At 33.3% G+C, this 16,527-nt stretch overlaps 1 protein-coding gene across 13 annotated transcripts in view; it reads right to left on the reverse strand.

The window, feature by feature from the left end:
- Window positions 1–16,527, reverse strand: part of DZIP3 (DAZ interacting zinc finger protein 3) — a 137,388-nt gene that overhangs the window by 36,515 nt on the left and 84,346 nt on the right. For all 13 annotated transcript variants that reach the window (XM_021070424.1, XM_021070425.1, XM_021070418.1 and 10 more), the window contains 5 exons: window positions 16,143–16,175; window positions 14,930–15,099; window positions 14,053–14,097; window positions 2,655–2,680; window positions 243–408 (listed from right to left, as the gene is read on the reverse strand). In XM_021070424.1, the coding sequence (XP_020926083.1) occupies window positions 243–408; window positions 2,655–2,680; window positions 14,053–14,097; window positions 14,930–15,099; window positions 16,143–16,175 (440 nt within the window). The remainder of the gene's footprint in view (window positions 1–242; window positions 409–2,654; window positions 2,681–14,052; window positions 14,098–14,929; window positions 15,100–16,142; window positions 16,176–16,527) is intronic.

Raw genomic sequence — 16,527 nt, forward strand, 5'->3', positions numbered from 1 at the left:
CTATGCCCAATACTTAAAACCACGAAATGGTCTGAGGACTAATATGTAGAGTATCCAGTTCCTAGGGCTCTTTTTTATGTCAGCCATCCCTCTGTGCCTTCTTTCCTGTTTTTTCTTTCTTCTCACAAATACAATATAAACCATTAGGTTAACATGCTGTTCAAAGCATCATGGGGAAAAAATAGTTAACAACTGTTCTGGGAAAAGGAAGGCAGGGCTGTACCCTCTCCAGTCAGGCTTACCTGCTCTATCATGTCCAGAATATGCAATTCATCCAGGCTATAGAACTTGTCTTCAGTGGCAGAATCTTCTTGAATATCACTTGCATCATCTTTCACAAATTTACCGACTGGGTATAGATTTGCTTGCTCTTTCTTCAACTGCTCCTCCTTTCCTATCATATTTGGGCTATAGTGGTGACATAATCAATGTGATGTTTTATAATAGTATAGTGCTTCTCATCTAAGCCAATATTTCCCAAATTAATATTGTACTGGTCTCATAAGATGCTCAGGTCAGAAGGGCTTGTAGTCAAATAAAGTCTGGATAGTGCTCATATTGTATACTTCTTTTGAAGATTCACAATGAATTCTACCATATTTGAGATAACACTCAATCAAGGTACCTATTCTGTTCATACCAGTTTTTTAAGAATTATGAGATCATAAGAGTTTATTTTTCAAATTGTAACTATTAACATCAGTTATTTTGAGAAACAATACTTTGGTAAATATTGACAAGCATTTCCATATCTGCTATATTATCATCACAACATTTTGGAGAGGTAGGTTGGTTTAATCAACTTTGTTGCTTAGGTCCAGTATATGTTTAAATAGAGAGCTATGAATGGCACATAAAGTAGATTTAAAATGGAAGTTTCTTTTGTAATAGGACTTTATAAAAAAAATCTTAGTGATAATGGATTTCAGTAACTAGGAACTATTGAGAAAAGAATGAAAATATTAAAAGTACAATGGCAATTAACTCATTTTTATACCTATGTCTAAAATTTAAATTCAGTTGGCCTATTATTTAGCAGCTATGAATTTCCTTCCTAATCTCATTAAGTAGTAACAAGAAATAGTATTTTTACTTATAGCATGATATAAATTACTAGTGAATAGAAAGAAAACTATAACTCTAGGATGCATTACTACAAATTTTAGGCCACAGATATCTAGAAAAAAATGACATCTAATGCTTGTAGAAATACTTGTAAAACACTATAAAACAGTCATTAGGTATCACTGAAGTATTCTAAACTGACTCAAACATTATGGAAAGTTCTAAGGAAATCAATTGCTTGTATGGCCCACTGGTTCCAAAACCCAGTTTTCCAAATTGCTTAAAGAGCTTTTAAAAATTTATGCTTTTTACAGATGCTCTCAACAACTATAAAAATATGAATTTGTACTTTTGAAAACTTCCAAAAGATTATTCCTAAAGTATGATAGCAGCATTTTGACAATATAGGAAAACATTCATATTAATAAGAGATGCAAATGAAGCATAGAGAGGTAAATTATATGATGTTTCGGACTGAAAACATTCAGAAGAGAACAAAATGTTAAGGGAAGAGTGAAACAAATGTGGGAAAACAGTGACAGTTGTTGAATCAGGATGATAGGTATATATACTAATGTAGATACGTTAATCTCTTTACATTTGTGTGTATTTGAAAATTCTCATTTAAAAACAAAGCTCCCTGGGTTGATCTGATGATCATCCAGGTTTAGATCTACACTGTAGTCAAAATGAGCACAATGACTAATAATATTATTTCATATCCACTAAGTTATTTTTATGGTATTCAGACATAACCTAAACACACACACACACACTATCCCTTTAATGGTTCAACTTGTTGACAGAAAAAATGTAAACCCATCTTGGATGTTGAGCTATTAACTTACCATGTGGATCATGTCCATTATCAATGAGAAAATATCAACTACAAGTGATGGCTTTAAAGTTAACAAGATATGTTCTTGTTACAATTTTAAAGATATCTTAAGTCATGTCCTCACAGAGAGTTTTCTAAAGTTACTAATTTTCAGTTAACAAACTTTGGTGGGTATAATGATCTCCTCATGGAATGTCTCTCTTACTTTCTTCCTCTATTACACTGTCATTAATCACATGTAGAATACAGCTCTCAATGATCTTTGGACATTAAAATGTTCTCAGTAAAGTTTCAAAATTCACTGTTAATAACTAGGATTTAAAAAAAATACCTCAGATTAATTAAGCAAACCAACCCAAATCAAACTCTTTTGTAAAAGGGGTCATTAAGACAAATAATAATCTGTTTTTGGGGTTAAATCTTATTTAGTCTATATTTGGCTAACCACAATCTATATTATATTTTAAAAGATTTTATCTGGACTCAAACTGATCCTTGAATAAAGCAGTTAGCATTGGATGACTCTTGAGCAGCCTAATGGAAAAATGGCAAGAGATTCTATTCTCCCAAAGTAAATGATGATTTAACTCTTTGTAACTTTTAATAAAAATTTGACAATTTATTAAGACAAAAAAAACTGTCTTTTCTACTCTTAGTGAGAACATGACCCCAGGCAAGGCTGTGTCATACTGGAAAAGCACACTTAGAAAGTACTATGAAAAACTTTAAGATTAAATAAACGAATACTTACACTTGCTCTTCTTTTGATTCCTTATTCTGAAAAAATAAAATCATGAATTAGTAATCTATATCAAGTGTTGATATAGCATAGTGATATAAGTGCATTTAGGTCAGTGTTTCTCATGTTTTTGACCAGCACCAAAATAAGAAATATATTTTACATTATGACTTAAGTGCACTTACATATACATATTCCATACATAAGCATAAAACTGAAATATAAGTTCCATGAAATAAACCTGTATTACCTATATTATGTGCTATGGACTGCATGTCTCGTGCCTCCAAAATTCTTACATTGACACCTGAACCCCCAGTGTGCTGGTAATTGGAGGTATGGCCGTTGGGAGGTAATTAGGTTTAGATGATGTTATAGGGTCCTCCTGTTGAATTGGTGCCCTTTTAAGACAGTAGAGAGCTAGCTTGCTTGCTTGCAGATGTGCTAAATTTCTTTCTCCAACATGTGGTAATATAGCAAAAAGGTGGCTATCTACAAACTCAGAGGGCTTTCACCAGACACTTAATCTTCTGGCACCTTTATCTTGAATTTTCCAGCTTCCAAAACTGAGAAAAATAATGTTAGTTGTAAGACACCCAGTCTATAGAAGTTTGCTATAGCAGCCTGAACTAAGACAATGTGATAAACCTCGGGAATTTTTTAGTCATATTAATTCTAGTTCCTTTTTTAAAATGACAGTTGTGACCCACCAAATTGATTTTGTAATCTACCACTCAGTCATGAAATACAACTTGAAAATCATTGATTCAGATAGTGGAAATGAGTACTGTGGCTGAGTTTGTAACCTATTGCTGTATCTTGGGATAGAATATATGTAATTCTCATTTATGGAATCCTATACTAATTATAAGAGTTATTGAAAATCTACATGTACAGAGAAAGCATACTGACATATTAAGAATCTCATAGGAGCTCCCGCTGTGGCACAATGGCATTGACAGTGTCTCTGCAGTGCCAGGATGCAGGTTCGATCCCCAACCTTGTGCAATGGCTTAAGGATCCAGTGTTGCTGCAGCTGTGGTGTAGGTTCCAAATGTGGCTCAGATCTGATACCTGGCCCAGGAACTCCATATGCCATGGGATGGCAGAAAAAGAGAAAAAAAAAATCTTACAGGAAAAAAAGTGTTAGGGAGATCACAATTGGGAGGAAATGTTAAAAAGCTCTAAATTTTATTTTCATTAAATAAAGGAAATATCAATGACACAACACATATTAAGAGTATTTAATTAGTTTTATGTATCACCTTTCTATTAAGGGTATCAGTTCCTCTCATAAATTATAGTATTAATTTCTACTACCATCTCTTGTTCACAAGAAACTTCAGGTCTCTTTCCCCACAGATTCCATGATATACTTTTATATTTGCTTAACTTTATTCTCTGTATATCAAGAAGATTTTTCCATGTCATTGTCCGATTAATGTCCAGTGTCAATTTGATTCTAGAATTTAGAATTATCAACTCCTGCCTTGATTCCAGTGTACTTACTTAACTGAGTTGAAAAGATCTTTGGTTGTTCATAATGAACATTATCTAGTATAGTTAAGTATAGGTTCCCCCACTATCCAAAAATAGAACATTCCTATGAAAACTTTCATAAGCTGAAATGGCATTAAAAAACAAAAAACAAAAAAACAACTACAGGCATACCTTAGAGGTACCGAAGGTTTGGTTCGAGACAACCTTAATACGGTGTGTATTACAGTAAAGTAAGTCACATGAATTTCCTGGTTTCCCAGTACATAAAAAAGTTATGTTTAGGAGTTCCCTCATGGCTTAGAATGTTGAGGATCTGGTGTTGTCACTGCTGTGGCTCTGGTCGCTGCTGTGGCACAGGTTCAATCCCTGGCCCAGGAACTTCCAAATGCTGCAGGTGTGGCCAAAAAATGCTATGTTTACATTATACTGTAGCCTACATATGTGCAATATAGCATTATATCTAAAAAACAATGTACATACCTTAATTTAAAAGTACTTTATTGCTAAAAAATGCTAACCATCATCTAAGTCTTTAGCAAATTGGAATCTTTTTTTGGTAAAAGGTCTTGCCTTGATGTTGATGGCTGCTGACTAATCAGGGTGGTGGGTGCTGAAAATTGCAATGCTTATGGCAATTTCATAAAAAAAGACAACAATGAAGTTTGTCACATGATTGTTCTGTAGCATGCAATGCCGTCTAATAGCATTTTACCCACAGTAGAACTTCTTTCAAAACTGGAGTCAATCCTCTCAAACCCTGCTTTATCAACAAAGTTTATGTCATATTCTAAATCCTTTGTTGTCATTTCAACAGTCTTTACAACACTGTCATCAGAAGTAAGTCCTACCTCACAAAACCACTTTCTCTGCTCATCTGTAAGAGGTAACTCCTCAAGCATTAAAGTTTTATCAAGATAGTGCAGCAATTCAATCACATATTCAGGCACCACTTCTATTTCTTGTTCTCTTGCTATTTTCACCACAATTACTTCCTCCACTTAAGTCTTAAACCCTTCAGTGTTATCCACAAGGGCTGAAATCAACTTCTTCTAAATCTCTATCAGTGTTGATATTTTGATCTCTTCCTATAAATTATGAATATTCTTAATGGAATCTAGAAAGGCAAATCCTTCCCAGAGGTTTTCAATTGACTTTTGCCCATATCCATTAGAAGAATCACTATCTATGGCAACTGTATCCTCAAAAAAAAGTATTTCTTAAATAATAAAACTTGAAAGTCAAAATGATGCCTTCATCCATGGACTACAAAATGAATATTATTTTAGTAGCCATTAAAGCAATATTAATCTCATTATACACCTCCATCAAAGCTCCTGGTGACAAGGTGCATTGCCAATGAGCAAGGGATATTTTGAAATATACCTTTTTTTCTGATAGGTCTCAACAATGGGCTTAAAATATTCAGCAAACTATGTTGTAAACATATGTGCTGTCATCCAGGCCTTGTTATTCCATTTCTATAGCACAAACAGAGTTGATTTAGCATAATTTTTATGGGCCCTAGGATTTTTCAGAATAGTAAATGAGAACTCACTTCAACTTAAAGTCACCAGCTGCATAGCCCCCAACAAGAAAGTAGGTCAGTGCTTTGGCATTTTAAGGCCAGGTATTACTTCTCCTCTCTAGCTGTGAAAGCCCTAGATGGCATCTTCTTCCAGTAGAAGGCAATTTTGTCTACATTGAAAATCTGTTGCTTAGTATAGTCACCTCCATCAATTATATTAACTAGATCTTATGGATAGCTTGCTACAGCTTCTACATCTGCTGCTTCACCTTGTACTCTGAAGTTACGGAGATGGCCTCTTTCCTTAAACCGCCTGAATGAACCTCTGCTAGCTTCAAATGTTTCTTCTGCAGCTTCCTTATCTCTCTCAGACTTCACAGAATTGAAGAGAGTTAGAGCCTTGCTCTAGATTAGGCTTGGCTTAAGGGAATGTTGTGGCTGGTTTAATCTTCTATCTTGAACACTTAAACCTTCTCCTTACCAGCAATAAAGCTGTTTCATCATCTCTATGTTCACTGGAGTACACTTATAAATAATTTCCTTCAAGAACTTGTCCTTTGCATTCACAATTTAGCTAACTGTTTGGCACAAGAGGCCTAGCTTTCAGCCTATCTCAGCTTTCACTATGCCTTCCTCACTAAGCTTAATCATTTCTAGCTTCTGATTTAAAGAGAGAGACCTCCAACCCTTCCTTTCACCTGAACATTCAGAGGCCACTGTAAGGTTATTATTTATTTTTATTGGTTTATTTCAATACTGTTGTATCTCAGGGGATATAGAAGCTTAAGGAGAGTGAGAGTGGTAAGGGAATAGTCAGTGGAGCAGTCAGAACACAAATATTTATTGTTTAAAGTTGCTGTATTGTATGCCCATGGTTTGTGGCAACCCAAAACAATTAAATAGTAACACCAAAGATCACTGATCACTTCAAGTGGGATGTATCCAAGGAATACAAGTATAGTTCAATATATACAAATCCATTAATGTGATATACCACACTAACAAATGGAAGAATAAAAATCACATGATCATCTCAACAGATGCAGAGAAAGCTTCTGACAAAATTTAATATCCATTTATGATAAAAATATCTCCACAAAGTGGGTATAAAGGAAACATACCTCAACACAATAAAGGCCATATATGATAAGCACAGATCTAACACCATACTCAATGGTGGAAAGCTAAAAGCATTTCCTCTAAGATCAGGAATAAGACAAGGATGGCCTCTCTTGCCACTTCTATTCAACACAGTATTGTGAGTGCTATCCACAGCCAAGGAAAAGAAATAAAAGGAATCTAAATTGAAAGGGAAGAAGTAAAAGTGTCACTCTTTGCATAACATGATACTATATATAGAAAACTCTAAAAATGCTACCAGAAATCTAATGAATTAGGTAAAGTCACAGGATAAAAAAATTAATATACAAAAATCTGTTGCATTTCTATATACTAACAAGGAAGTATCAGAGAAATTAAGCAAACAATCCTAATTACCATAATATTAAAAAAATGTAGGAATAAATACAAGGAGGGTAAAAGACCTGTACTTGGAAAACTATGACACAGTGATGAAAGAAAGTGAAGAAAGTACAAAGTGATGGGTAGCTATACCATGTTCATAGATTTGAATTAACATTATTAAAATGACCATATTACCCAAAGCAATCTAGAGAATCAATGCAATCCCTATCAAAATAACAATGACATTTTTCACAGAACTAGAACAAATAATTCTAAAATTCATATGGAAATTCAAAGATGCTGAATAGCCAAAGCAATCATGAGAAAGAAGAACAGAGCTGGAGGTATCATTCTCCCTGACTTCATATTGTTCTACAAAGCTACAGTAATCAAAACAGTATGGTTGGTACTGACATAAAACAGACACATGGATCAGTGGAACAGAAGAGAGAGCCACCTAGGAATCAATCCACACATGTATAGTCAATTAATCTGTGACAATGGAGGCAAGAATATGCAATGGGGAAAAAATACTCTTCAATAAGTGGCGCTGGAAGAGTCAACAGCTACATGTACAAGAATGAAATTAGAACATTTCCTCACATCATTTTCAAAAATAAACTCAAAATGGACTAAAGATCTAAATGTAGGAAAAGAAGCCATAAAACTCCTAGAAGGAAACAAAGAGAACACTCTTTGACACAAATTATACCAATATTTTTTTGGATTTGTCTCCTAAGGCAAAAAAAAAAAAAAAAAAAAAGCAAAAATAAACAAATGGGACATAACTAAATGTAAAAAGCTTTTGCACAGCCAGAGAAACCACTGATGAGATGAAAAAATAACTTAGTGAATTGGAGAAAACATTTGCAAATGATATGACCAATATGGGTGTATAATATCCAAAACAAACAGCTCATACAACTCAATATCAAAAAAACTCTCTAACACCCTGATTAAATAATGGAAATAAGACCTGAATAGACATTTTTCCAAAGAAGACATACAAATGGTCAACAGGCATATGAAAAGATGCTGAACACTACTAATCAAACAAAGAAATGCAACTCAAAGCCACAATTATGTACCACCTCACATGTGTCAGAATGGCTATCATCAGAAAGGTCACAAATAACAAATGTCAAATGTCAGCAAGGATGCAGAGAAAAAGGAACACTGTATACTGTTGGTGGGAATATAAATTGATGGAACCACTGTGGAAAACAGTATGGAGGGTCCTCAAGAAACCAAAAATACAACTACCATTTGATCCAGCAATTCCACTCCTGGATATACATCCAAAGAAAATGAAAACACTAATTTGAAATGATATATGACCCAACATTCCTAGCATTATTAACAATAGCCAAGATATGGAAGCAACCTAAGTGTTCATCACAGATGAATGGATAAAGAAGATATGCTATATATTCACAATGGAATACTACTCGGCTATTTAAAAGAATGAAAATTTGCCATTTGCAACAACATGGATGGACCTAGAGGGTATTATGCTTAGTGAAATAGGCCAGAAGACAAATACTGTATGTTATCACTATAGAATCTAAAAAATAAAACAAATGAATGAATATAATAAAACAGAAACAGACTCAAAGATGCAGAGAACAAACTTGTAATTACCAACAGGGACAGGGGAGGAGGGGTATTCTACAGGGAAAGTATTATGTACAAACTACTATGTATAAAATAAACTACAAGGGTATATTGTAAAGCACAGGAAACACAGCCAATATTTTATAATAACATTGAATGGGGTATATAATCCATAAAAATTTTGAATCACTATGGTGAATACCTGAAACTAATACTATAAATCAACTAAACCCAAAAAAGAGTCATCTATCACAGATCATCATAGCATAATAATAATGATGATGAAAAAGTTTCATTATTGAAAATGAAATTACAAATAATAGCAAATAATCTGTTTAGTAACTTTCATGGTTAAACAACATTATTTCTAAAGTGAAACAAAATAAATTAAGTAGATGGCCAAAGAAAAAACTTAATTGTAACAAATAAAAGAACTATTACTATTTCATATTAAATATTTTCAATTAAATATTAACTCAACTGAAGTGCAATGATTGAATAAAATGTTTAATTAAAATGGATGGTTATTAATTTCACATTGAGTTCACTTCATAAAAATATTTGCCATGTTTTATAATGTTATAACATTACTTTTATTATGACATTATTCCAAATAATGTTGAAGATACAAGAAAAAAAATCAGATTGGCTCTTCCAAAGTCAGAGGACTAGTATTGTTCAAAATGTGTGGCACTGTTTCCTGCTCTCAAATTATAAACTGTAAAATAAAAGATTAAGATAACTGCAAGATAAAAGAATGTAACATAGAAACAAAGTGAGCAAATGCTATTGGGAAAATGGTACCAATAGACTTGCTTGATGCAAGGTTGCCATAAACCTTCAATTTGTAAAATATATAGTATCTGCAGAGTGCAGTAAAGCAAAGCACAATAAAATGAGGTAATCATGTACCTTTTTTGCATAAGCAAAAATCCTCTTCAGATTTCTTCTGGCTATTAGCACAAACAGCTACCAAGGTCTTTCATAAAAGGGAGGTGATGTGAAGTGAATTTAGAAAAGTGGGAGATATCTGCCTTTCTGAACTTTTCTTTTTAGTTCTTTCCAGGATAGGATTAGCCAATGCATGTATCAACCTGTCCTAATGCATCTCTGCAACTTCCCTTCTTTATAGAGGACATCTACTTTGAAGAGCTTGATTTATTTATATCTTTTTTCCCCCAAGGCTTCAATCACAAAGGCTTCTATTCTTTTGCCCTCTGCTTTTCTATCTTTAACCCTCAGTTCCCCTGAATAGGAAATGGAATTGGAAAGAAAGACCTAATTAACTCTCAAAAGAGTTATTTACAATTTATAACTCTATACATACTAATTAGAAGTCATCTTATTGTCCCCTCTATTTGCTACACAAATTTTACTTTTTTGTCATCTTCATCCAGAGAATCCCTGATACTTGTTTTTAGGACTTCAACTACTGTTAGGTAGAGAGGCTGCAATCAAATAATTAACAGAAGACATAATTGCAAGCATAAAGACTTTGTGTTCACTCCGTGTAACACAAGCAAACTTCTACATGATAGAATTTTTCATGAGGAAAACTCTTGATGACTCAGCTTTTCATAACTGGTTGCTTCTACTACACTAGACAAGTTTTTGCTCCTATAACAGTAATTGAGTATATGAATGAGGCTATTTTTACGAAAAGTCATATGAAAAATTTTCAGCATGTTTAATGTTTATACTTTAGATAAAAGACATAAGATACAAGATCTCTCTTCTAATGTCCAAATTTTACCTTGATAAATTTATTTTCAAAGTATTTCAATTTTTTAATAAAATAAACTGTAAATAAACTTATGATATTAAAAAACAAAAACAAAATATTCCTAGATGGTTGCTGACCTTAATAAGAAATTTTTAACATTACTACTATATAAATTTTTAAGTAGTGTTTATTTCTGCTTGTGTTTATTCCATGTTTAATTTCAATGTGACATAGAAGTGGGGCTTTCCATTTACGTAAAATTGAGAATATGAGTATTACCATATTTTAATCTTTCGGAACTAAGGAAGAGAGACACTATATAATCCTTGGAGCTTAGATTTGTGGTCTGATAGCTCTAGATTCATGTGGTCAGCCTTGTGCACTGTTAGACCTGGGACTTAACCAATGTTATGGCAAAAATAAAAAATATTAGCTACACTAATGAACCATGCTGTGTTTTATTAGATAAGATTAGATGAGAACTGCCTAAAAGTAAGAAGAAAAATATTCATACTTATGTCTTTTAAAATGTTAGTTAAAAAATTAATTTTCAAAATAACTTTTGATAAATATGAAAATATTAACATTTTATTGACCAGATTAGAGTACAAATAATCTTTGTTATTGATGACCTCAATAAGCATTTTGTAAATTTACTTTGTCTAAAATTTCATATAGGATTAAAGCTTGTGTATGCTTCCAAATAAATAATAATATGATTTATTATTTACTTATTATTAATTTACCAGATTACAGTCAGGCAAATAGTCTCACTCAGTTTATAATATAATCTACTGAGTATATCTAGACTTTAAATACACAATTTCAACCCATAAAATAACAATTTTTAACAAAGTTTGCATAGTATAGTGGTTGGCTATATGTTTAATAAAAAAACACTCAAGTCCAAAAAATCCAATTCATAGGAATGTACAACAAGAGTGAATCAACAGAAATCAACAGCATTTCTATATACTAACAATTAAAGAGCAGAAAAGGAAATGAGGGAAGCAATCCCGTTTACCATCACATCCAAAAGAATAAAATACCTAGGAGTAAACCTACCTAAAGAGACAAAAGACCTGTACTTTGAAAACTACAAGCCATTGATGAAAGAAATCAAAGACGACACAAAAAGATGGAAAGACATACCATGCTCGTGGATTGGAAGAGTTAATATTATCAAAATGACTATACTACCTAAGACAAACTACAGATTCAATGCAATGTCTATCAAATTACCAAGGACATTTTTCACAGAACTCAAACAAAATATTTAAAACTTTGGGAGCACAAAAGAACCAGAATAGCCAACGACATCCTGAAAAAGAAAACTGGAGCTGGAGGAATCAGGCTCCCGGACTTCAGACTATACTACAAAGCAACAGTCATCAAAACTGCATGGTACTGGCACAAAGACAGAAATACAAATCAGTGGAACAGGATAGAAAGCCCAGAATTAAACCCACAAATCTACAGCCAAATAATCTATGACAAAGGAGGCAAGAATATACAATGGAGAAAGGACAGCGTGTTCAATAAGTGGTGCTGGGAAAACTGGACAGCCACATGGAAAAGAATGAAATTAGAGCACTCCCTAACACCATACACAAAAATAAACTCCAAATGGATTAAAGACCTAGGTATAAGACCAGACACTATCAAACACCTAGAGGAAAACATAGGCCAAACACTCTCTGACATAAATGACAGCAACATCTTCTCAGATCCACCTATCAGAGTACTGACAACAAAAACAAAAATAAACAAATGGGACCTAATCAAACTTCAAAGTTTCTGCACAGCAAAGGAAACCCTAAACAACACAAAAAGACAACCCACAGATGGGAGAAAATCTTTGCAAGTGAATCGACTGACAAGGGATTAATCTCCAAAATTTATAAACACCTTCTGCAGCTCCATACCAAAAAAACAAACAAGCCTATCAAAAAATGGGCAGAAGATCTAAATGGACAATTCTCCAAAGAAGACATACAGATGGCCAAAAAACACATGAAAATTTGTTCAACATCGCTCATTATTAGAGAGATGCAAATCAAAACCACTATGAGGTACCACCTAACACCAGCTCGAATGGCCATCATCCAAAAGTCTAAAACAGTAAGTGCTGGAGAGGGTGTGGAGAAAAAGGAACCCTAGTACACTGTGGGTGGGATTGTAAATTGGTGCAACCACTGTGGAAAGCAGTATGGAGATTCCTCAGAAAACTAAACAAAGAACTACCATTTGATCCAGCAATCCCACTCCTGGGCATCTACCCAGAGAAAACCAAGACTCGCAAAGACGCATGTACTCCAATGTTCATTACAGCACTCTTTGCAATAGCCAAAACATGGAAACAACTAAATGTCCATCAACAGAGAAGTGGATCAAGAAGATGTGGTACATATACACAATGGAATATTACTCAGCCATCAAAAAGAATGAAATACCAGAATTTTTAGCAACATGGATGGACCTAGAAAGTATCATACTAAGTGAAGTTAGCCATACAATGAGACACCAACATCCAATGCTTTACTGACCTGAGGAATCTGAAAAAAGGACAGACTGAACTTCTTTGCAGAACAGATGCTGACTCACAGAAATTGAAAAAATTATGGTCTCTGGAGGAGACATTTTGGGGGGTTGGGGGATGTGCCTGGGCTGTGGGATGGAAATCCTGTGAAATCAGATTGTTACGATCATTATACAACTACAGATGTGATAAATTCATTTGAGTAATAAAAAATTTAAAAAAACTAAAAAAAAGAGTGAATCAAATGTAAAGTACGAACTTTGGGTAATTATGATAAATTAATGTAGGTCCATCAATTGTAACAAATGTAACACTCTTCTAGAGGATGTTGTATGGCGGTATGGTGGTAGGCAGTATATGAGAAATCTCTGTACTTTCCCCTCAATTTTGCTCTGAACCAAAAAAATTGCTCTAAAAAATAAAGTCTTAATTTTAAAAACTAGGCCAATAAAAAAATACTCTTGACATTCTCTTGTAATTTTCCAAGCTATTAAGAGACTTCTTGCTAAAACTGTGCTACAAATAGTGACTTCTTCATTAGGCAACTCTCAAAACAACAGGAAGAGGCATAAAAGAAGCTTCTTGGATTTGTACCATTTTGTACATTATTGCATTGTTGTCAGTCTCAGACAAAAGGAGAAAATCAAGATATCTTAGGTTTTAAAAAAATGCTCCTGAACTTATATGCAGAAATTATGACAAGAAGCTGTTTTTGATACAGAGTAGGCATTTTTTTTAAATGAGAGTGGTACACAGAAATTAATGAAATTCCAGGTGACTAATTCAGTTCCTCATTTATATATTTAAATGTGTAAATTATGATTTAGGGAAGTAAAGTAAGGCATACTATAAGTTTAAATTACTCAGGATCTAACATACATAGACTTCTCTATAATCATATATTCAATAAGCTATAAACATTTTTAAGTTATTTGTGCTACATGTCTACTTGGACTAATTTTAAGTTCTAACAATAAAACCATGTATTAAATATGTGTTCATAATCTGACATTCCTCTAATGTAATGCTAATAAAAGCCTCTTACCTTTTTATTCTTAGTCTTTTTCTTTTTCTTTGGTTTACTCTTAACCTGATAGATAAGAAACAAATCATTTATTTAACATGAAATTCTGGACTTCCCACATGGCTCACAGCATAACTACTTGGTGTTGCTTCTATTTAATATTCAATTCAAACTACACAATAAGACTATTTTGCAAAATATATTTCCTCTAACCACTGGGACCTTTTATCTTCTAACGTAGATCATATTTTCGTTCTAGACTCTATGAAAAATTATTTTCACTTTTATTTTAATCTTAATCACTGACGTAAAAAGGAACAACATATAGCATCACTGACTAGGCTACTGAAAAGAGCTCTGAGGTCCTCACTTACACACATGCCTGTACACATAACAAAGGAGGAAAGCATTTGAAAAATCAACAGACTCAGGTACATAAGACAAAAAATTAAGCTTGAGAAGAATTTAGTGACTACATAAAAACTGTTACCAGTTATCTGTAAAGAAACAGATCCTGGATGATTTTAATTCTACCTCTGTGCAAATGGCACTAAAATATCCCTTGTTTTCTCTTCCTTTCGCTCTTCTCTATTCCCCACTATGCTTTATTCTACTTTCTATTAACCTTCCACATCCACTACCACCACTCAGGATGAAGAAATATGTTCAGAAACCTGGCACATAATAAATATTCAATAAATGCTGGCACAATGTGTGGTTAAGGCAGAGAAGATTATGGAAAAAGTGCTGCGAAAAGAACCATTCCAATACAAGCTTTGTGTAAACACAATGATAAATATAAACTAAAATTGTCTGGGATGATTTAAGAACAGCACATGCAACAAACTAAAAGCCTTGATTAAATTCTTCTAATTCAAATATTAATGAAAGCTTATACTTCTTGGAGATCTTTAATAGATTCTGTTGAAGATTCACTGGGTATCGATGCCCCATCTTTATTAATTTCCGCTAACTGTATTTCAGGGTTTGATTTCACATTTATATTGTACTCCATGAGAGGTGGACTTAGTTCTTCTTCCTCATTTTGTAACTCTTCTATTTCAATACCTAGATATTAAAAACAAAACACTTAAAATCTGGATGCACATAATTTTAGTTTCTTATCACTATATAAAAATATATTCACTCCCCCCAAAACATCATACCAGAAATAAAAGACATCTTACCCTGCTCAAAAACTAAACAAAAATGAAATGTTCATTTATCAATGATCAAATAATAGATATACGTACTCACCTGAAACCAATCAGTACAAACTCAAATTCTAAGATATTTTACTGTTATCTTAGACTGTACATATTAGACATCTATATACTTAAGTCAACTCTAAATATGAAGGTTTTGAGTGTACTGACATTGACCCTATTAATATTGCAACTAGTATTATTTTAGGGAATTTTTATGAAACATAAAGAAAAAAAGGAAAAGACTGTCTATTTTTTTCTTTTTTCTTTTTTTTAAATAACCAAAGATTGTTAAAAGTTATCAGCCCCCTATTATGACTTCTTTTTGGACACCATGCTCCTTAATATTGCTCCAGAGATTCAATCTCTAAACCTGTGGACTTCATCTGACTGGGTTACACATGATCCAAATAAAACCTATGGTGTTCTTTTCTTAAGTATAATGTTAATTGCAGAACTTGAATTACATTTAAAAAAACCCCCAAAGGATGGAAATTAAAAAATTAGCAACTCACAACCTGGCTAGCTAAAAAAGTACATAGCCTAACAATGGATAGTTAACCAGATAATAACCACATATGCTAAACAGTAGCATATATGAGCAGGTAGAGCAAGCAGGTAGAGCAAGCAGGTAAGCATTTTCACCTGTTGAAGTATCCTGTGTGTCAAAAGTTAAAAGACTCTGCTAGGGTAAACCCTGGGGCACATGCAGTCAGACAAAGGCAGAGTTAAAAGGCTTGTACTAGATTCAGCTGACTAGTAATATATTTGACTATATAATTTTATAAGTTTATAATAATTACAGTTCATCATACACTTTATCTAACCAAGTAAAAATCTATAGGTGCTCCTTAGCTATCTTGAGTTGAAACGTCACTCAGGCATTTGGTTTTTAAACACACTTACGTTGACTTCCTGTTATTGACTGTAGAGCAATTCCTATGATAGACGAAGAAAAAATTTAGATGTACAATTGCAAATGCAACCAATAAATATCAGAACAAGAACAACCAGATTTTTTACACTGCATCAGTAAATATTATAACTAAAAATAAGCAGCTTCACTCATGAATATAATTTAAACAAGGCATAATCTTTAAAGTATAAAATAAAGGTTATTAACCCATGATTAGAGAAAAAAAAGTAAAAGAATAGGAGTTCCTGTCATGGCTCAGTGGTTAACCAATCTGATTAGGAACCATGAGGTTGCGGGTTCCATCCCTGCCCTGGCTCAGTGGATTAAAGATCCGGCGTTGCTGTGAGCTCTGGTGTAGGTTGCAGAAACGGCTTG

Source organism: Sus scrofa, chromosome 13 (assembly GCF_000003025.6).
Source record: "Sus scrofa isolate TJ Tabasco breed Duroc chromosome 13, Sscrofa11.1, whole genome shotgun sequence".
In the NCBI taxonomy this organism is placed as follows: domain Eukaryota; kingdom Metazoa; phylum Chordata; class Mammalia; order Artiodactyla; family Suidae; genus Sus; species Sus scrofa.